Source organism: Astatotilapia calliptera, chromosome 23, assembly GCF_964374335.1.
Source record: "Astatotilapia calliptera chromosome 23, fAstCal68.1, whole genome shotgun sequence".
In the NCBI taxonomy this organism is placed as follows: domain Eukaryota; kingdom Metazoa; phylum Chordata; class Actinopteri; order Cichliformes; family Cichlidae; genus Astatotilapia; species Astatotilapia calliptera.
In genome coordinates, this window is record NC_137443.1 from 9188151 (window position 1) to 9211717 (window position 23567).

The following is a 23567-nucleotide window of genomic DNA, read 5'->3' on the forward strand; positions in this document are numbered from 1 at the left end:
ACTGTCCACTGTACGTTACACCGTGTGTACACTGACCCACTTTGCCATCTGACATTTGCTGTGCTTGTTTTGCTATATTTAGTCTGACCGTTTTATTCGTTTTTGTTGATCTATTTTACTTTAAAGAATCACTTTATTGTAATATATTCAAAAGCTTCTGACATAGTTTTATTATATTTTTTTTTAAATATTTTTATTTATCTAGCTTATTTACTTCCCTTGATTTAGCTGTTAGAGTGCTTGTTATCTCAGTAAGCTGTTTTATTTTGTTACATCCTAGCTACTTTTTTTAAAATGGGCTTTTTTGTTAGAAATTATATTTATTGTTTTAACTGATGTAGCACAGGAACTTCAACGTTTTTCAAATAAATACAGCATACCTCATCTTTATCTTACTGCCAGTGAAATAACACTGTGATTTCTATTTGCAGCCATTCATTTTTCCACATTGTTCCCTTGTGGAAATATATCTCATGAAGAAAAGCAAATCTGTCATCAGTGCACACAAAAAAAAGAAAAAAGGAAAAAAAATGAATCATGTTGAGACCGGTTGGGTGGCCTTGGCCCACACCTGGACAGTTCATCAGTCTGAGACTTATTCTGCCAGATTGATTTGCTGAAGCAAAATCACATTCATCACCTGTGCCAGAGTGGATATGTAGCCCTGAGCGCTGTGAATCATACACAGTATAAAAGGAACAAAATGCAAACACTACAAACAGTTTGATTTCTCTAAATGTGGTGACTCTAAGCCTGTCAACCGAGAGTTCATTAGGTGTGCTTGTGCATCAGAGAGACACTGGACTGAATTTCTTTTCAGAGAAAGAAAACACTTTATTTATTTAGTTCCTGGAACTATTTTGCCTGATCATTGGGTTATTTTTAAATGCTGTCACATTTTCTTCATGCCCTACAAAAACACACGTTTACTTTTCTGGTATAATTGCACAGAAAATCTATTCCAAGAAGCCAAGCACATAACTCCTGCCCGTTTCCTCGGGCACTGTTAAAAAGTTCAAGGAGGACTTGATTCCTTTTGCTGCAGTCAATTGAATCAGCTCACACGCCTTGTGCTTAAACGTTATCAAGAATTGTTGACCTTGGGGCCTTAATTCTTTAACTCTACACAGCACTCCTAACTCTGAATATTTTACCTGGGCTGTGCATACATAGCTTTGCCTATATTTACACACAGTCCCTACCCAACCTGTAACTCAGTCCTGTCAACCTGAAATATTCCTGCAACAGATTTAGCACATGTGCATAATCTACTAAAGCACAACAACCCAAGTGGACAGATGATATAACACAACCTAGAATTACAAACAATGATTAAAGTGTAAATGTTCCTTACAAAACACTTTTCCCCCCTTATTCCTCCTCACTATAGTCTCATACTTATATATTGGAGTAACTTATTTCCATGGAAACCCATCCTCTGCAGGGAGCTGTGTGCAACACAATGACCTCTCTGGGTGCTTGTCAGTTCCTGTCAACATTTCCCAGCTGAACACTCTGGGAAGGCTCACCTCTCTTTACTCTGCTGTAAGTCATGGGAGACACTGCTTGGCAGTAACAACCGTTTATTAGCAGATACTATAATGAGCACCCAAATAGATTTAATTTGAAGCACCCAGCTCTTTGCTGTCGTTGTTATGCAGCTTAGTTTGTATTGCACTTGTTACTGTTCTTTTCTTTATTTCATGACTCCTCCTTGCCCTCCTCCTCCACCACCACACCACCAGGCTTTCAGAGCGTTAGTTCAGTCTGAGACACGGCTGAAAAAAAGAGCCTTTGATCACCAAGAAATACGCCACTGTTTCTGAAACACTTTGGTTTCAATTAATCAGATAAGCCACTTCTAATATAAAGTGGAACAAATGAAAGATGCTTTAATACTCAATAAATAATCCTGGTAAATATTTCTGAATATGATTACTCTAGAGTGTCAGCTTCTGAACTGAAATACAAAGCTACTGGATAAAAAGCAGTTTTTGGCCTTAAAACTGCCATTCTCTATAAAGGCCACCAGGGGGCATTATCTGTAGTTGTAAAAAGTTAAGGTGCTGACATCAGTAATTATCTTAATGAGAGGTTTATGGACTTAGTCAGGCATTTTGGCTTATAATGAATAAAATATGTTAATTTTGTAAATGTTAGTTATTTTAAAAGTCAGAAAGGTCATCGGCTAACAGCTTTCACCAGACGTTAGCTAAAGAACATGTACCCTATGTTTGACAGTCAGACGGACCCTCACTCATCACACCTGGTTTCATCTCTAGGCTTCAAAATAGGACTTCACAAACCAGCAGGTGGCTTCACTGTGACTATATTCATGTTTTATACCGTCTATGGTGAAGAGTGACAGAAAGGGAAGTGTAGAAGTTCTCATGACAATGTGACAGGCCTGGGCTAAAAGAGGCTCAGTTTTTATTTTCAATAAGTTACACTTTTCAGTTTTATTTGAAGCTGCTGTACTCAATAGCTATCTGTTAGACTTCACCTCTGCTAACTTCAGTCACTGAATTGGGCCTCTCCACTGTGGTTTGCTGTGTGATGCAGCTTGCCTGAGAAGTTCTCCACCTTGAGGTGAGTCAAATTCTAGTCTTTAATTAGGAGGCACCTGGGTCTGTACTCTCACTACTTGTCCAAATATAGACACATGTGGCTCCTAAAGGTAACACTATGGCAGCCAGAATGCTAACACTGTGGCTTTGAAATGCCAGTTTATGTCAAGGTGGCCATCTTTTTTATACAGTTGATGGACAAAGATCTCTCTTCCTGGCAATAATCAGTGTGTGTTTACAGTACTGTGGAGACGTCTTCTGTCACCACTTATTTCTTTATGTTTTGCTTCCAAGAAGTCACACTTAAGTTCTGCAGGCTTTCTGAAGATCTGGCAAAGTTTTTTTGTTTTTGGACATTGGCTCCTTTTTCTGCTTCTTTTTAGTCGAGTCCTTCTACCGGACAGTATTCAGAAGAGTTTTCGTTTGTTAAGCCACTTAACACTGACCTATGACTCATTCAGCCATAAAAAATAAATATTTAGGACAAAAAGTAGTAATAGCAGGCCTAAAGAAAATATCTACATCAGATGATTAATATCTTAAAGTGATGTCCTTAAGAAATAGTAAAACCAAATCCAGCAAAAGCTGGAGAGATGGATCTGGTCCTTCAGCCTCACCAGGAATGGTCTCAATGGAAAGGCCAAGATGTCATTCTTAAGGAAAATGCAGAGGAAGTCAAATTACACAAGAACCAGCCTGAAAATCAGTGCCAACAGGTCTCATGAAGTGAAGAATTCAAATTTTGAAAAGTGAAAACTGTGGAGGTTCTGCGCTGGTTTGGAACTGTATGTAACTATATCAGCCAGTGATCTTGGTGCTGTGGGTCGAAATTAAAGGAATTGCAAAATCAGAAAAATACCACTTGATTTTGAACCACTTTATAATGCAATCTGGAAAGTGTCTGATTGGTAAAAGCTTCATTTTTCAGGATGACAACGATCCCAACGATGCTAATGCAGTAAAATACCTGAAAATACCACACACGTCAGTCAGACTGGCCTCCCCAGAGCCCAGTCCTCGACATTAGTGAAACAGTGTGGGATCATGTAGATATAGAACAGAACAAAAGGCAGCCAACATCCAAAGAAGAGCTTTGAATGTCCTACAAGAATCCTACCCGACGACTACTTAAAGAAACTATAGGAAAGCTTAAAATTGTTCAGGCTGTGAAGAATGAAGGTGGTCACACCAAATATTGACCTTCAAGCTCATTACTAAAAACTCTGTTTTTGCCTTATATATTTCCAAGTGGTTTTTTTTTACATTTCAATAAATCACTGGATACATTTCACATTTTCCTAGCAAAATATAAAGAAGTGAGGGGTGGCTCAAGACTTTTGCACACTGCTGTACTTTCAGATAAATGGAGAGCCCGTACATTTTAAGGTAATAAATAATAATAAATAACAGCACTTTACTTTTTCATATTTCTGATTACTAACCAGGTCAGATACATCTGCTGTGACGTGACACACAGTCACTGGAGAAAACACCAGAGTGCCCTCACTAAAATGATGACCAAGCCTCAGAAAAATATGGAAACCATTAGCTTTTATTGTTTTAGAGATTTTTACAAAAAAAAAAAAAAAAAAAAGTGCGATTCCCTCAAATACTTCAGAATGTTTTTCACATAACAGATTTGTGCCAAACACGTCAATTTCAGTTTCATCATTTTCAGACATAACAGATGATCGACAGACTTAAAAAAACAAAAAAAATCAAGTAAGTCACCTTGGCATATAAGAAATCTGTTAAACTGGATTGAGCAAACTTATGTTGCCGTGTGTTTGGATGAATGAAGACTAGTAATTATTTTAAGAAATAATTACTAGTCTTCATTCAATATGCTTCATATTCTGAGTTGTAAACTGTGCAGCCTATGCATGAAAAACATGTACGAGACGTCAGTATGATTTGAAACGGTGCGGTAGTGTGTACGCCAGTATAACTGTGTGCCTCTGTGTAGGAGTATGTCTGTATATTAAAGGCTTCCCAGTGAAATGAAAAGACACTCGATGAGGGAGAGTTTGAGCAGAGCGCCTGAGGTTGGTGTGGTGACGGCCAAGACGACAAGAAAACATCAGATTAATTCTATATAAAAAGAAGCCCTAACAGTGATTTGTACCATCGCTTTCCGCCCTCGCTCCAAATTTCAAGCAAATGACAACATATTTCCAGCAGTCAGTTACACAGTGGTCCCCTCAATTAACAACAAAAGACTTAAAAAATAATTATCACAGACGCTTGAAACTCGGGGTCTAAATCAGTCGTTAAACTCCTTCTCAAAGCCAAATTTGGCACGATTCAGTGATTGCCTCAACATGTTTAAACACCCCACGGACCTCAAACGACTTCCTGAAAAAATCTGATGAATAAGTCACATTACATTAACTGATGTGAGGTTCCCTTAGGCGAGGAGGTGGGGGGTGGGTTCACAGTAATGCGTTTACTCTAAAGGGTTTCATTGATTCTTCAGAGGGCTTTTTAAAGTGAACCTACCATGCTTTTCCTTCTTTTCTGTGATACAGCTTTTGCTACAAAGGTGGATGCTTTATTATAAATGGCCAAAGTTTGACATAATGAGGTCACCAATTAAGCTCGAGCATCAGAGTGCAGTAAACTCCTGGTTTCAGACAGATTTTTCTACTTCTGGCTCTGTAAAATGTCAGCGTCCTGTCCTTCTGAATAAAGCTATCCTTCAAGCTTTATTTATTGGTCCTGTCATTGTTTGCATTTATACCTGAGCCCAGTGTGTCTACACTAATCATACTGACTTGAAACCAGGTAGAAGACTTTAAAAGTGATCCAATCTAAGCACAAACTGCTAAGCTGTAGACTCAATGTAGCTCTATAAGCAGAGCGACCCACCGCAGGGTGGGCAGTGAATTGGATTTAAATTTAAATCTGATTGATCAGGATCAAACAACTAAAGGTGCACATATTTCACTAGCAGGTTTACTTCATGTATTGTGTTTTAAATCAAGCAAACACAGTTATCTTTTTTACACTGTTGTACGTTTAGTCCTCTAAACTGGAAGTGAGTTTGGGGTTTTGTTTTGTTTTTTTTAAGTTGACACGATCAATCTAAAGGTTTCTGTCAAAAGTGATGTATGACAGAGGTGCCAGCTGGATCGGCTCTTTGGCTTTCCATTGCACTCGCCTCTCCTCTTCTTGATTCCATTGTCGTCTAATGATGCCGTCTCACAGAGGACACCGGCCGGATGGACCGGAAGTTCCTACTGTAACACCATGCTTCCCAAATTATGTGAACAATATATAAAATTCAGGAAAATCCCCAATAAAAACACATTTTGTTTAAATTTCTTTAAGTTAATAACTAAAAGATAACCAGATTAAAACTGTTAACATAATAATAGAGAAACCATCTGTCCACTTCCTTCTACCTATCCAATTCCTGCTGTCAATAGGCAAGATGTGGGGTACAGTCTATTACAGGTTTAACACAGATTGACAGACATCCATTCATGCTCACATTCACACTAGTTCAGCTAAAAATGGAAGTCTAAGGACTGTGGATGAAGCTGGAACACCTGGAGAGAAACCACATAGAACATACAAACTGCACAGAAATGCCCCAACTCACTGCTGGATTTGAACCCAGGACCTTCTTAGAGTGAAAAACCGCATGCCTCCTGAACAATTTTGGCTCCTCTATCATCAAAAGCCTTTTGTTTGTTAGGTGCAGCCAATCAGATAAAAGCTGGTTTAAAAGTAGAGGAACTAAACTGCTTGTTTCAGAGGAAGAACTTAGAGGCTGCACCAATGCCCAGTATAAGATAAAGAAGGATTATTTCCAACTGTGAGTTGTGCAAAGCTAATACTCGAGTCCAAAATTAAAAATGAGCATAACTGGTCAACTTCAAGGCAAAGAAGAATGATCTTTTATGAAGATTACACTTTCATTTTTTTTAAAAGTATTCTAAAATTGCTAATTCATTTTCAGTTCAACAAGCACCGAACCTACAGCCAAATCCCCTCCAATCACTAAGAAATCTTATAGTAATTCAAGTCAGTACAACAATTAACAGAAAAACAAGAAACAAACTTTGAATCGCTTAACCATGAAAAACAGGGGGGGAAAAAAATCAAGGGCTCAATGTGATTGATTTCAATAAAAACTTGTGATTGGATTCAACAGATTGAATGCACCTCTTCCTGTGGAGTGATACAACATGCTACTTTAGGCAAACATTCTGTGCTTTAGCTAGCAGTGTTTCTTATTGCCACAAGTCACATTAGGAATGAGTTCGTGTTCACAAACGGAGCCCGTTGAGGGGCGACTGTGTCCGATTAGTTATATGACACTCTCTCTACGAGCAGCAGGTGTCAGCGTCTCTGAAATGTGTAGCTAACATAAAATAAATACACACTGAAAGGAATCGGCCGTGCACTGTTACTGAAATGTTATGTCGCTCCCGTGATGGAGCGCTCTGTCCAGGTTTGGCTACTGCCGAGGGAGGTTAGGAGAGCAGCTACTCTGGTCAGTAAATATAAAGAAGGTACAAAGTAAGCATCATTTGAGTCCATTTTGGAGTGTGTTTTTCGCATATTAAAAACGGCAGAGCCAAACAGTCCCGCAGCACTTTGTCTCCTGCGGATGGCTTTGCTAATCACATGCAAATGTTTGATCAATGCAGTATCAGCCCTTTACACTGCAACCACACTGCGAGAAAAAACTAGATGCCTGTGAATGGCACACAGAAATAATTTGTCAAAGCGGAGTACTCAAATGTGCAATACAGCAGATCTCTGTTAGGATCCCCCGGATTCAATAATGCCTTCGGAGGAGGAGAAGTATCTTATTTTCTACTCTGCAGCACAATTTGTTCTGATCTGTTCCACCTAGTACAACTGCCTTCTGACAGTCTGAACAGCAGTCATATAGAGAAAAGCAAATCTGATGTATTAAAATAAGGCGTGTGCTTTACTTAACCCCTTAACATGTGGCACTACAAAAAGGTTGATCTATGAAATAAGTTAAAATGTGTAACATACGGATAAACAGTTCATATTGGATGTTTTAGGACTAATCATATTTGTGTCCTTATGTACAATAAAGTGAGGAACAGTACAAGGCACACATTTAACAGTTGAATTGTTACAAAGATATAAATAACCAACAAAAAAAAAGTAAAGAAAAGTTCATGAATAGTGTGTGCTCTCCTCTAACTCTGTCCAATGTGCTTTCATTGATTTTTCTCTGCAGCGCTCTCGAGTGGTCTATTTCAAGACTTGAAGTGTCATCGTGGTTGACCTGTCCAAGCAACCTTGGGAGCAGTGACACCTTAACGAGGCTAGCAGCAGTCAGATGGATCACTGTGTGTTTGTGTGTATACGTGCGTGTATTAAATGATGTCTACAAAGCTGCCAGGGAACAGTCCCGTCCTGCCATTCCTCTGCAGCGTGCCTTTGAACCAGCCATCTTCCCTCTTCCTGTGAACAAACACAATGTCGCCCTCCTTAAGTTCCAGCTCTGCTTCGCTCTGGGGAGGATATGATACAACCACCCTGTACCTGAAAGAGAATAGCCAGGCAGATGGTGAATGATACACACTGCAACAATGGCAATGAGTGTGTCCTGGAAACAGATTTAAAAACAACAAACAACATGCACACATGGAAAAATTTGAGTGTATATATCCCACTCAAACTGAACTGAATTAGGAACACCATAACATGGACACAAAGTTCTAGTCTAAACAGGCCTTCATGAATCTGGCTATTGATTGATCTAGTTGTACAGATAAACAATAATCTGAAACAGTCCAAATAAACAGCGCATTTACCTCTCACATATGATGGGACGTGCGTCATGCTGTTGAGATAAAAGAGAGGAGCAGGGCTGGCGGGGAGGAGGAGCGATAGGAACACATCCATCAAGGGGACTGCTCTTCCGATGGGAGGACTCTGGGACTGAGGAGGAGGAGGATGACGAGGCAGAAGCAGCAGCAGGTTCAGAGTCCAGGCAGCTCGCTGGGCCAGAGGGAGGGGAGGTGTCAAGGCCCACAGCGCCATGTAGCAGCTCTCCAGCAGCAGCGGCCTGCTCAGCCTCAAGGGTAGGAGAGGAGGGGGGCGAAGGGCGAGACTTCTTCTTATTGGAGGACAACAGCTTCAGAAGACTTTTCTTTTCTCTCTGCAAAATGAAGACAAGCATTTTTTTTTTTTTACCCCTGAGGCGATGAGAAGTAATTTTCAGACGCGCAGACAGACATAATCTAATGTCTGGACCTGTTCGTTTCTCCCTACGCAAACGAAAAACTGTGGTGGGACAAATTCCAATTTTTTATTTTTGCAGGCAAGGTAGATGTGTAAAAACATGGCATCTATTTGTTAAGCAGACATAAAAAAAAAAAAAAAAAAAAAAATATATATATATATATATATATATATATATATATATATATATATATATATATATATATATATATATATATATATATATATATATATATATATATATATATATATATATATATATATATATATATATATATATATATAAAAAACAGCCCTCCTTGTTGTTCCTACTGGTGAATCGTCCCTGCATGATTAACATTTAAATAAAAAATTAAGTCTCCCAGGGCATTTCAATCATCTGCTACAAATGAAGACATTCATTACTATGATGGAAAAAAACAAAACAGGTATCTATTAAAAACACAAACAGCAACAGACAATTGGAGACCATTTAAATTCTTCCAGAGTGTCTAAAAACAAATCCAACCTTGATGTCTTTATCCAGTCTGCAGGCAGGAGCTGCATTGTTAGATGTGGGATTGAGAGCGGAGTTGCTCCCAGGGTTGACAGGCACAGCGAGGACAGGTACAGGTCTCAAAGCGTCACTATCCAAAGATGCAGCGCTGACATTGGGTGGGGTCAAGGAGGCAGCTGCGCAGCCCATTGCCACCCCTACTCGAGTGCAGCCTTGTGCAGGGCTTGACCCGGGCTGCGAGCACACTGCGAGGTGTGGGAGATACGTCACGGGTGTTGCAGACTGTATTGGTGTCACTGCTGCTGTGGGCCTGTCCTGACTGTGACATGCAGCTGTAAATTCAATATATGAAAATTAAAGGTTTAAATTTGTCTTCATACAAAAGGACAAAATCCATTTTAAGCCAGTGAGTTTACCTGTCCTGACCGCGTTGCGAGCCTGATTCACGGTCATCTGGGAGGTGACGTGCAGTGAGACTTTTGGCTGTTGGCCTGTGGCTGTTTGAGCTGTGGTGACCACCGCTGCAGGCTGGGAGTTGGCAGGTGCAACGGCGGGGCATACTGTCAGCGGTTTGTTAAAATCAGGCCCTGAAACAATGGCTCCAAGGGGAGCAGAAGAAGGGCTGACGATGGTGACACCTCTGCCTGCCTGAGTGCACAGACTCAAGGGCACTTTGGGCTGAGAGCTCCCAGACGCTGTCCTGCAGAGGGAGAGAGGAAGTAAAAAGGTGTAAGACACAGTGCAGCTTTATATGATGAGATGCATCTTTAGTGTGAAGTGTGCCCGGCAGCTCTAGTGTGTGCACTAGCATCCAGAACACCAATATATTAGAGTTTCAGAAAAGATTAATCACAGCCTGGACAACTAAGATTTCAGTACATCAAATATAAGATCCTGACTTTATGATAACCAAATATTCCAGTAGAGCAGATTGTTCTCTCTGGTTTGGAGGACAGTTGTTGCCCCAAATAAGAAAGTATAAATATTTCAGGATCTTTAAAAGTGATGGTGAGGGCAGTGTCTGAAAATAACAAGACTGCGGGTACAAGCTAACATAATTAGCTAACCCACTGGGTGGCTGGGCTAAGCCTTAGACACAAGGTGAAGAGCTCAGAGTGGAGATGCTGCTCCTTTGTGTCAAAAAGGAGACCGCTCATCCTTACAAGGATGCCACCTGGATGTTTCCCTTAGGAGGTTTACGAGCTGTACCCAACCGATAGACCCAGAACTCACTGGGGATTACACAGCTCTCCTGGCTGGCTTGAGAACACCTCGAGATCCCCTAGGAGGAATTGGAAAACATTGCTGGGAAAAGCGAGGTCTGGAATACCCGGCTTCGCCAGCAGTCACTGTGACCTGACTTCAGATAAGCGGAAGATTATAAATGGACAAATAAAAATGCACAGCACCATAGCTCTGTTTTTAGAAGGATCATTTCCAGATTTAAGTAGCTTACCACTACCCGATCCACCTCATAAACACTTTTCTGTCGATGATGCCTGGACAACACTTTTGATTTTAGCACCTGGAGGAACAGCTGTACCAATCATTTTATTGACCCTGAAAGAATCTGGAAAGTTTTAAGTCTGTGTGCCTCTCTGTGGTTGTTTGGAACTGAAGTAGCATTTAGTAAATTACATTAGCCATAAGAAGGTAAAGATTTCTGGTCTTAAACTGTGACTAATAAGAGTCACGGTTATGGTTTAAATTGACCATAAACCAAAAACTTGCTAAAACCTTAAATGAGGTCTACAATTTTGTCAGACTGAAAGCTGAATGCAGGAAAACAAAAAACTCTCATGAGGAATTTATGCAGCAAAATGTATTTTTTATGGGAGTTATTCTTTGCTAAGCTGGTTCAATAACTCAGCAAAAAGCATTTGTGCAGAATAAACATCAGGTGTGGCTTTATCAATAAAACACAGCATACTTTACACTATCAGCAAACTGGAGGAATTTTTATGCTATAGCTTTGCATCATAAACAAAAGGATGTGAAAGCGAGTGCACCTGTTTGTGTGTGTATACAGTACGCTGATAAGAATAACCTGACCTGCTGACGGGGCTCATGTAGTTCCCAGGAAACACTCCAATCTTGCCCGTGTGCATGGACGTGCCCTTGAACCAGCCATCCTGACAGCGTTCCAGCACCAGAAACATCTCTCCTTTCCTCAGCTCCAGTTCATCCTCCTTTCGAGGAGTGTAGGGAAACATTGCCACATAGCTGCATGAAAAACAAACAAAGATGAGACATTTACCAGACACATAGATGGCTTTCATGGCGGACTTTCTCCCCTCTGGAATAAAAGCATGCCATTTGCTTTGCGTTCATCCCATCATCCAGTACATCTGTCATCAGCTCCTCTGGGAGCCTCCAGCAAAGACAGTGCCCTCTGACCCAGAGAAAATCTGCACTGGAGGACAAAACAATTTGTGGGTCATGTCTCTGCCGCTGCCAAAAAAAAACAGGCCTCAGCTGGGATGTTTTCAGTCTGATTTCAGTGTTGTCTGCGAGGGAACATAAATGGATGAGTCTGACATGCATGCAATGGCAGGAAAACAGGCATGAGTGGATCTAATTCTTATCAGGTGGTGGTTTGTCTTCAGGGAGTAATGAGGGTAAAAGGTGAAAGGGTCAAAAGTGAGGGGTCACCAAGTGGATGGACCAATGGGACCCAGGAGACTGTCACTCCCAGACTTTGACCCCTTCACCTGAGCAGAAGCTCACACTCTGCAGACTCTCAACTGACAGATGAGGGGGAGGGAGGGAGAAAGAGGGGGCTGTGTGAGAGACAGATGAGGATTTCCTCCCTCTGATCCGAGCATGTGCATTAAGGCTTTGGGCCATCAGTGCACAAACCGCTTGTGACATTCCACTGCACATTTCAGAAGACTGCATATTTTCATGTGGGACTGTTTTTATTACTCACACTGTGGGTCTTTGTCTCCCACTTTGGTCGCTTATGCTGGGGGAGGGTCTCTGTCCGGCAGCCAGCGAATATGCAGCTCCACCGACGGAGGACTGGGGGGGAGGCGGTGGGGGTGGTGGGAGAGCATCCTATAGAGGAAAGGAAAAAAAAAAAATCACATTATTTTTCACTATGTCACTTATTTCCTCTCAGTTTGAATCAGAAAGATCAGGAAAAAAAGCAGAATGGACCACAGGAAGAAGAAAAAAAACCAAACAGACTGCACGTTGCATAAGCACAGAAACCAGTTTGTTTATGAGAAACAAAGGAAGAAGAAGAATGAGAGATCATCTGTCATTTGGGTTATTCCCTCCAGCTGTCAACACCAGGGAGAGTGGTTTGGCAGCCTCCGTCGTCTCGTCCCCGACGTCCCATTGCAACGGAGGATCTCCTTTTCTGCTTGTTTGTTTGTTGCTAGGACACCGCATAGCTTGATGTTAAATCCATTGCAGTATTTAATTGGGAACATATGAAGTGAAAAGCATGTCTGTTGGCACACTTGAGAGCAACCCTCAAACCAGTCATGAGTAGATTCATCTTGACTCACTTGTTTTCCCTTGGTGAACGTCTTTAAGGTCAAAAGAGGCTCAAGCTTTTGACTGGAGGCCTTTAGGGGATTTTCTTTGTATGTCTTTTGTGCTTCTAGGATTACAGGATTAAAATATAAGTCACCAACTTCCTCTGTCACCACACAAAGCAGAAGTACAATTTTAGAAAGAAGTCAAAAATTCACAAGATTAATTTTTCATGTTTGAAAATTATAAACTTGTTATCTGATGTCTGCCTTTGTCTGCTGTCCAGCCTCCATTGCACTCTACCTTAAAATCTGTTACGATGGATGGGCAAACCAAAGGACAGCAAACACATATTTATTCAGGATATGCTCAGTTGAGCCATATGGATCACAGCTACCAGATGCTTGACAACAGGCTTCCCTTCCAGGTCCAGGAGGAAACTTTTTAGTGCTCACCCAAGTTCTCCATCTCTTTGGTGGTATCATTGGAGCATCTAAACAAGATGCTTTCTGGCTGCTTTCCTGTAGAGATTATTGGGCATGCTCAATTTGAAGGAGGTCTAGGATAGATCTAGAATGTTTTATGTGGCTTGGGAACCCCTCAAGAGCAGGAGGAAGCAAAAAGTGTTACCCTGCTTAGCCTGCTACCAACAAAACCCAACTTCACATAAGCAAAATTGAATAGAAGGATCTGTCTTTAACAGCTTTGTTTTTCTCTTTTAAAAAAATAAATGGAAAATGACATTCTTTTACAACAGCAAAAATGGCCCCTGAAGCTTTTCAAACAGATGTTCTTGTTATCTTTCAATACATAATATTCTTTTTAGTGGAAATTTGTTCTTCTGAATAAAGATCAAACAGATTTAATTTTGGGTCTAGTGAAACTTCATCTTATTTTTTTCCTCTTCACATCGCTTTGAGCTCTTCCCAAACCCTTTTATTCTTTCTACATTCCAAAATGGTGACAAAATGTCCTTTTAACTTGGCATTAACCGGTTATAATTTGTGTTCAAACTTTGGTTATGAATCCTTTTGTTTTCTCTTTGCCATGAGTCGTAGTTTTGGAGTCAGTTAATCCGGGTTTATAATTAACTTTGGAAATGAAACACAGTAAATAATCAAAAAAAAAGAGAAAACAACACATCATTATAAAATCGTAAACTGTTAAAAAAAAAAAAAAAAAAAACCCAGATGAAGTCCCAGTGTGTTGGAATGATGCTGAAGAGGACTCTCCTATCCAGGAGCGAGATGAGTCTTCCCAAACCGAATGCTGGCAGTTCTGCACAGCAGAGTAATAGCTTCCATGACACACTGGGGGAGGAGAGTGGCACTCAGACAGCCCTGCGGTGTGCGTACGGGCTGTGTGTATGTGTGAGTGTCGATGTGCGTTTCGGTTCGCTGCCGACGCTTGAGCTGAGATAATTAGGTTGCCTGCAGGCTGGAGAAATCATCTGTACAAAAACATCATGTTGGGTTCCCAAGTGAAGCGGAGAGCGCAACCTTTTGTGTACACATTCCTGCTCATTCAGAAACTCCACATGCCAGAGCATACACACAGACAGACAGGAAGTGTACGTGCTGCTTTGCGTGGGCTGCAGGGACTTCTTGACATTTTTAGCTGCACTCATTCTTTTTCCCTCTACATATAGGTGTTGTTAAAAAGTTGTTTGCAAAGTGTAGAATTGTAAAAACCATTATCGGCACAGAATACAGATGAACAAAACTTTGTCTAAAAGACCCTGACATAAACGGATGTCTGGCCAATCATCGGCAACACGTTTTAACGCTTTGAGGTTTAAGTCTTCATTGATGGTAACCGCAAACCTACATTTTAATCCTACAGGTGATAGAGACGATAACTTAGACCTCAGGGGATTACTGGATCAGTTAATCCAATCTCAATAGAATAACCGGTATAATGTATGCCATTGCCAGATGATGTTATGCTGTTTTTGAAAGTCTGGAGTGACATAAGAAGTGTACTAAATGTTGGGCTTCTACCACTCTTTACAAGCCCTGCAATACAGTCCATCTAAGCTCCGGTAGGCCTGACGGTGCATTCACACTTTGACCTTGAGATCAAGGCTACCGGCCACTGAAATTTTTAGTAGATACACTTAAGTTGTGAATGTGAAAATCCTGAGTGACTTCCTTCTCCAGTTATCACCTTGAGGTCAGGGTCACTGAGATTCAAAGTCGTCCAAGATTTTTAGTAGATGCACTTATAGCATCAATTTCAAATTCCTACGTTGCTTCGTTTTCTAGTTGTCATATTGACAAACTTGGGTGTCCACGTTGCCCGCCTGGCAGGTTGACAACAATGCCCTATCAGCCTTTTACAGGCTGAGGGGTAAAAAGAGGTTATGGTGGGTGGATGTCTTTCTACTAAATTAACCAACAACAAGAGAACCAATGATCATTAGACCACTTAAGTCCCCAGTAACAATCAACATTTACTTTAAAATTCATACAAATGCTGTCTTGAGCAATTTTTTTTTAAAGTCTTACCACAGGGATGGATGTGTAGCTCGTCTCTGAGGGAAATGTGAAGACGGTTGCTGTAGTAACAGGACTGCTAGGAGGCGGGGTCACAATTAGGCCAGTTGTGCAAATATGTACCTGTCAACAAAAGACAAATGTAGACCATTAAAAACACTGCAACGACTCCTCACACACAAAGAATAGAAATGAGCTCCAGCTATTCTGATTAATTACACCTACAGGATGAGGACATATGTGCATCACCGCTGATCCCAGCACAGAGTGTTTATGGCACAGATTTGGATGTCAGTACAGCTAAATAACTGTGCAACAACTGGGGTTTTTGACCCTAGATTTTAGTTAGGTTTATTGCTGTATATTTACTTCTTAGTTTGCCCTTTGTTTTGGTCATTTTGTTTTGTATTCGAGCTTCTAACTCCTGTTATCTTTTCCAGGATTTTATTCTTTCCTGTCTCAGTTCTGTTTCCTTTTGTGATTCATAAATAGATATAGTTTGAATATAATAATTATATTATATTAAATTTAAAAAAAAATGTAAGAAGTTAATATAATAAGCTAAATAAGATAATTAGCTGAGCTTCAGTTTTTCATCCTGTGTTCACCGTCTCCCTTTCCGTGTTAGGTATTTAATTGTTTTATGACTTCCCATTTTATACTGGTAGTTTCTGTCACTGGGACCTCTTTTCTAGTTTCGCTTCCCCTGTCTCATCATCTTGGATTTGTTTCGGCTGTGTCTTGTAGCCCGATGTTTCCCATCTCCCTGAAACCAGTTTGCATTAGTCCTTTGTTGCATTGCACCATTTGTTCACAGTCTTTCTGCCATGAACACAACATTGGAAAACCTCCCCTGTACCCTTAATGATAAGTTTAAACACCTGAGTGTATATCAATAAACGGTTCGCTGACCACTGGAATGGTCTCCGAGTAGCTGCATTCATGACTTTGGACTGCAGCTGGTGGTTTTTCTTTTGTTGTGCAGCCTCTGTGAGGTCTGCGTAGAGCAACATGAAGCAGGTTTTCACCGCCTCCAGATTCATGTTAGAAATTCCATCTAGTTAGCAGCAGATATCCAGATCTGTTTCAGCTGTAGTCCAACACAGGAAAGAGAAGAGACTCACTGGAAAAAGTGAAAAGAGTTTATAGCGCCTGAACTTTAAAAGAAGTGAGGGGACTGTCGATAATAAGCCTTGTGACAGGACCCTACAACCCTCCACTCTCCCGTGACCTTGAAGTGGACGGATGTATTGTCAACAATCAAGATTTCTCTTGCACGCAATAATTTTGGTGCTCTCCAAAAAGATTTTGGTCTTACTAATAAAAATCACCAGGAAAATGATAAAAATATACTTTTAAGCATTTTTCTTTCAGTTGAATCTCATTTACTAAATCACATGACACATTTTCTTCTTATCAAAAGGCCAAAAATAACAGCAATGGGCAAACATTTGTGTTAATTAGGGTAAGAGAGACTCACTGTAGTAACTACACACAGCTCAATTGTGCCTATTAGCATAATCACCCCCACAAGGCCAGTTTTTATTCAGGCAATAACGAGCGCTAGTAAATCTAATGCAGATGCCGTAGTTCTAACAGGCGGATTAAAAACTACAAAATTCTATAAAAACACGTCTACGGTCTATGTGTGGGAGAAAACTGACGTGAAAAATTACCCTGTGACTCGCCTGTCACATTGTGTGTAAATGACTCTCACTGAAACAGTGACGCACATGTGTGGCTTTTTATTCCAGTTATAACCACAAAGTTGGCCTCATGACCTTACAGGCCAACAAAAAATCAGGTGACTGCACAGCAGGACATTTCATTGGACGTGTAAAGAGAGGCGGCTTTCCCAGTCAGTCATCCACATGAGTCATGATGGTGTGCTGGCAACAAGGCCATACTGTTGGACACACAATATCTCCCTGTAGCCTGTGGTCTCTCTCCATGGATGACTGCCTAAGACAGAACCGCCTCCTAAGGTGTATTTTTCAGTAAGGAGGGCAAGAAAAATCTAACTCTGTACTCAAAAGTGGCACTGTTAGTGAAACGGCTGTCTGAAAAGAATAAATGCCAAAATACAAGGAGGGTGCACTATGTTAAATTAAATAAATACGTGTCCCTTGGGGTTTGTAGTCAAGGCTTTCAAACACGGCCTGTTTTCTTTGGCTTACCTTTGTCTATTGTTTGGGAATTGGAAGAAGAGGAGATGAGAAAAGGTAAACGGGAGACAGGAGACAAAATCTGTGCGTATAAAGCCTGGGGACTCTTTCTGTCGTGTTTTTATTAAACAAAGATCTATAAATCACACATATCATTAGCACTGTTGTCAGTAGGGGGGGGGGATCACTTTACGCAGACATATACAGGTTCTTTTATTCCTGAAATATCATGATAATGATTACTGGGATAAGGTCGTTATAAACCTGATTATGCCTTCTGCACAGACAGACGGCTTTGATGATACGTAAATCATATTTACATGAAAAGCTTTTAGTTTTAAAAAAAAGAAGAAAAAAGACAGGATGATCCTCAATATCCGCTTTACTGCAGACAAGCGCTCGCCTTGTCTCCCTCTCACAAAGCAGCACATAAACACTCACTGCAGATGAAAGATTAATGATTGAGCTTAATAGGGGGTTTTGGAACGTAGCATTTCTGAAAGTCTGCAGCAACCAGACAATGAAGTAAGTACGTTAAAAAAAGAGGAGAAGAAAACAAATACATAAAAATCAGAAAGTAACAGAAAAAATGTTTTAGCTGCAAGCTCCCCAGACAACTCCCAGAACAACAAAATCTCTCTCAAAATAATAATAAACTACAAGCCTTATATTAACCTCCAACTCTACCATATTTTGATTAATGGATTCAACTACTGCATAATTTGTAGTTCAAAATAATCCTTCCACTTGTCTTGTGCTGGGTCTTGATGAAGCCCCTCAGTTCATGTTCTGTCAGAAAGAAGCCACTATAGCTATGCAGTGTCTTTAAAAATGAATATTTCTTACAGGCCTGAAAAGCAAAGCCTTAAACCTACATGAATTATCTCTGGCCAGCAGGAGGCGACTCCTCTGCCGCAAAAGCGAACTAGTTATATAAAGTCTACAGGCAAACTGGCTCCCTTATCTGTGACTTTTGTAAACACTTTCCTGATATGTTTATGTCTTCTATCATTAGTTTTATGTGATACTAAATGCAACATGGCCACAAATTTTAAAATTATGGTTCTCGTTGCTATCAACAAGCGGGACAAAGCATGGTAGTCACTGTGTGACTGACAAGTCCCTAGCCAATAAGCATGCACCGTCCCAAGGTTTCACAGATACATCTGCTTTGATACGATTTCCAAAAACTAAGAATGAGATGGGAAAACCTGCTGCTTAAGACTCAGTAGCAGTTAAATAAGCAATAGTGGATGCTAATGACTAAAATAAGAAAAGGCATAACAGGTCCCTTCCTATTATGCCGAGGAATTTAAACTACCAGTAAGTATCAGGGAATCCACCTTCCCCTAATAAAACTAACTAGATTAGTTCAGCACCATTTATAAAATTACTTGAAATGAATTCATTACAATTTAACAGCCTTTACTTCCCTTTGATAAGCAACAACTATTTGAATTCTTTTCAAATACCATTTACTTATTATTAGATGCACAAACTTTAAGAAACGGACAGCTCCAGGCCAAGTTAAACCCACAAAACATTTGTCTTGCACAGCACCAAGTCAGAGCTCAATCACAGCCGGCTGGCAACCACAAGGCAGCTGTGAGCTGCCGTCATGTCAGGGTTGGTGTGGAAACCTTTAGGGCTAAGCTGGAGTCATTTTTGTGGATGAGTGGAGTCACGCATCCATGATTTCAAACGCTCAGATGGAGCAATGGCCTGTTTGGTATGACGGGGGGAAAGGGAAGTCGGCCTAATTGCTGACAGAAGGAGAGTGAAGCCTCTGAAAAGCAATAAATATCTTGTGGAAAAAAGAGCTGAAGCTGGTTTCTGTTTTTCCTTCTTTTTCTTTTTTTCAAGTTATGCAATTACAGACCAGGGAACAGGATATTTACAAGTCAGCTGGTTAAATGACTCATCTCAACCAGAATCATGGAGTGAAGAGGAATGTACATTTTTCAACTCTGTGTGTTTAAAGCAGACCCATTATTCTCATTCTCATTCCTAACTGCAAATTCTTATTCTTGAACTCTGTTAGAGAAGCTTTGCATGACTTATGGCTCAAAATAATCCTTGTTTATATAATGCTGGGTTTTGCTCCAGCTCTGACTATCTGAAAAATCCTGTGTGTAACATATGTTTGGGCACGTACAACCCATCTAAAAAATTTTGTATAGCATCATTCAGAGGCAACAGCACTCCCCAATGGCATCATACCTGTGAAGGTGCGCTGCAGGAGAGGCCCCCGCTGATCTCTCCGATTCGAGCTGCTGCCGTGGGGTTGCTGGAGCTGATGAGGACCGGACCGCTAATCTCCATGGAGTGGCGCTGGGGGGGAGGTGCTAGCATGGGTTTGTGCGACATGGTGAGAGAGGTGAAAGAATGTCGTTTCTTGCTGTTCTTCTTCTCCCCTACCCGGTGGGCACCATTTGTCTGAGGCCCTGAGGAGGCCCCTTCCCCAGAGTCTCCACTGGAGTCGGACGGCTTGTCCAACTCTATAAGCTGCCGAGCTGCCGAATTGAACTACAAGAGAGGAAGAGAGCCAGCAGGGTTATGAAGAGAGGAGTTGGAAGTAAGTAAAATGAAGGACTGATGGGGGAAGAAGCATTAAAATGATCACGAAAACTGTCACTCTCTATAATTAATCTTATTGTCATGGGAAGTCTCTCTTAATGTATTGACTGGAGAGGGTGAGGAAAAGAACGTGTCCAAGTTGGACATCACATTTTCAGTCCTCTGTCTCACATTTGTCTAACTTACATATGTCTACACAATTCAATTTAACTCAAATTATTCACCCATAAACACAAGAAGTGAATTTTATACCAATATAGAGATTCTGTATCAGCGTCCAAGAGCTTTGAAAACATGAATAAGCTCCAATGTCAGCACTGTCACCTTTACAGACACAAAAGAGGTTGCTGCTTGTCAAGCTTATAATTAACTAAGACAAAAAAGCTTTTATGCACTTGAAATTCTTTACAAACTTCCTAAAAACACATTTTTACATATTTGCTTTCATGCAATATTTTGTAGTCCTATCGTCTCACCTGCATCATTTATGAATAGCTGTTCAGCTTTGTGTTAAAAATGCTTTTACATTGTTATTAGTATTATAATGAATTTAGGATTCTTTTATTGGTTTTTAAATCTTTAAATGGTCTGGCACCTGCGTATCTGTCTGATTTGCTGAAGCCCTATGTCCCCACTCGTTCACTCCGGTCAGCTGAGCAGCTGTTGCTCTCAGTCCCCAAATCACGGCTGAAACTGAGAGGAGACCGAGCGTTCTCGATCGTGGCTCCTAAGCTTTGGAATAATCTTCCTCTTCACATTAGGCAATCGACATCAGTGCTGGTTTTTAAATCCGGATTGAAAACGCATTTTTATTCACTGGCTTTTGACTCAGTGGTTGACTGACTTGTATTTTATTGTTTTTGCTATGTTTATTATTTTATCGTATTTATTATTCTCATGGTATCTATTATGTTTCTATTGTTCAGCACTTTAGTCAGCCTTGTGTGTTTTTAAAGTGCTATATAAATAAACGATGATGATGATGATGATAATCTGTGTTGACTTTTTTCTCTGTCATGTTTTCCTCCGATTTAACTTCTGTATGTTTTTGATCCTGATGTCTGCCCATCTGAATTTAGTATTCTGGTTTTGCTTTTTTGTAAAAGGACTTTGTGAAGATGCCATATAAATAAAATTAAGATAACTATTATTTTTTCTATATAAAACCAAAACAAGGTCTTAGTTAAAGCCTCGGTCACAAAGGCCTAGAGACCAGTTGGCAACTCCATGGCAACCTTTGATCGCTAGTTTAAAAAAAAAAAAAAAGCGGATCCCCTGACCAGTTAGCGAGTAGCTGTTTGGGGCTGCTTCCTGTCATGGGATGAAAGCTTGTGCCAACACATTTTAAAGGGTGCAATTTTTACTTTGAAGAAGACAGTTCTCTGGTTCTGGTTTAAATTGCACTTTTAGTTTTACTATCAGTCAGGGAGTAGTTAGCCAGTATTTGCAGACAAATCGGTATATTCCATACAAACTATGACCGACCACAGCAATCAAAGTGATCAGCAATCAAAGAAATCACAAGGACTTTGGCGCAGTACCTTCTTTGTGACCAATTTTACTCAGTGACAGAAATCACCCCCCACAAACCTCTCGCCAACCAGTAGGCAAACAATAAGCATTTATCCCCCAGTGGCTGGGGGTTACAGGGCAGGGGTCACTGAATGTCTTCCTGGCATGTGTGTCTGTGGTTTAACCAAACTAAAAATAATAAAAAGCAATAATTTTGACAATTTTTCCCTTACAAAACACACTAAAGTACACTACGATATGAAGACAGCCTCTTTACCTTTAGTCAAATTTGTCAACACAATTAGCATTAGGTTTGTGCACACATTTTTTTTGACTAATATGACTAAGGATGACTTTTAATACATTAAAATAAACTGAACTGAACAAACAAATACTAAATTATAATATTTCTGCTGTTCATGATACATCTTCTGTGCAGGGGGCTTTAGTCTGAAAGAGTTGATGGTTCAAAGCCAGCTATGAAACCACAGGCTTTTTAACCCTTTCAGGCACCATAATGTATGACTGACAGTGAGGTATAAATCAAAGAAGCAACACTAAAAAGGGTTCAGTTAATCACAGGGTGTGCTTACTTGCTGTCACAGGTTGCCCCAAGCAGCTCTGTCTACTTAGGACATAAAAGCTATGCATTACACTCAGATCCTGTGCAGGTTCATCACTGACATGTCAGCACATTAACAAATATACATGCAGGATTAAGAGCAAAGCACCAGGTGAGAGCCCTTCATCTCATTAAATTATAAGGCCAACTTTATAGATTAATTCATATGCACAACTGAAGACGCAAAAAAAGCCCCTGAGGCGATGAAAAAAAAAACTATGACCTAGATATTCACTGGTTATGCAGAGACAAAGAACATTTTAGGTCGCTGTACATTTGCTATGATTCTGCCACTGTTTATGAAACCAGAAAAACGACTGCCTAGCATCGAGGGGAGAAGACAACAAAATGTTCTATTCTGCAGTTTCAGTTGTTAAGATACAAAATGATTTATAGCCTTGGAAACACTGCATTCTGCTTCTGCAAAACCCCCACTCAGTGTAGAAAAATATGAGTATAAAAGGACAGAAAACATACAACAGCAATAAAAAAAAAATGCCAAAACAAAAACAAAAAAACAACTGTCACAGCTTTGAAAAACTTGCACAGACTAACCTCAAGATTCTTCCGCAATCTAATTGATGGACACCATGTCTCCACCAAATGCATTTAAATCTATAATGTTTCTATAATAATTTATATAGATTATTTTGGTGAGTTGCCCAGTTTTGGAGATATACTGACTACAGAGGTGCATGATTTCTAATTAAACCACAAAACGTGACTTGAGGCGGTCAAATTTCAAAAAACAAAAAATGTCAGCAGCTGTAGACATCATCATCCAATTATCCAAAAATGTGAACAGTTTCATTTAGGAAACTTTTGTTTTTTGCTTCCTATGGTTTACATCTGCTATCAAAAGAAGGTTGAAGAGGGCTAACATACCAGCTCAGCCCAGTAGGTATAACTAATCCAAAATGTACCAATGAAACATCTTGAACACTTAACACAACCACCAGCCTGAACATCTGACACAAAGCAGGATGGATCCACGATTTCCATTTCGTATTATATATTTGGGAAACTGATCATTCTCTGCAAACTCTACAGAACCCAGTGTGTGGAAATCCCAGCTGCACATAATAAAGTGGTCAATGAGTGCATATTTAAGAGGAGGCAGACATTTGCAGAGCGAGTCGCACCTATTTGATCTTCACGTGAACAGTTTCTTCAAGTGAAAATGAAATGATCTTTCAAGGGCAAAGATTTGCTTAATTCAGTCTAAATTATTCCTAAAGCTTTTACACGAGACTGTCAGTGAGACCGCGACTGTCTAAATCTTCAAAGACGTTTTTAATGGTTCAATGAAACATAAGCATTTCAAAAGGATGCGGAGTATCATACATATTTTGTGAGATATATAAGGAAGGTGTTCAAAGGAACTGATCTTAGTGAGACACCTGCTCCTGGAGC

At 40.2% G+C, this 23567-nt stretch overlaps 1 protein-coding gene across 1 annotated transcript in view; it reads right to left on the bottom strand.

Annotated features, from left to right (window-relative positions):
* Positions 1 to 4101: 4101 nt before the first annotated feature.
* sh3rf1 (SH3 domain containing ring finger 1) overlaps positions 4102 to 23567 on the bottom strand; it is a 50925-nt gene continuing 31459 nt past the window's right edge. The window contains exons 5-12 of the mRNA XM_026157752.2: positions 19664 to 19969; positions 15291 to 15401; positions 12230 to 12357; positions 11353 to 11523; positions 9717 to 10000; positions 9313 to 9632; positions 8375 to 8721; positions 4102 to 8102 (exon numbers count right to left, since the gene is read on the bottom strand). Of these exons, the coding sequence (XP_026013537.2) occupies positions 7934 to 8102; positions 8375 to 8721; positions 9313 to 9632; positions 9717 to 10000; positions 11353 to 11523; positions 12230 to 12357; positions 15291 to 15401; positions 19664 to 19969 (1836 nt within the window). The 3' untranslated portion in view covers positions 4102 to 7933. The remainder of the gene's footprint in view (positions 8103 to 8374; positions 8722 to 9312; positions 9633 to 9716; positions 10001 to 11352; positions 11524 to 12229; positions 12358 to 15290; positions 15402 to 19663; positions 19970 to 23567) is intronic.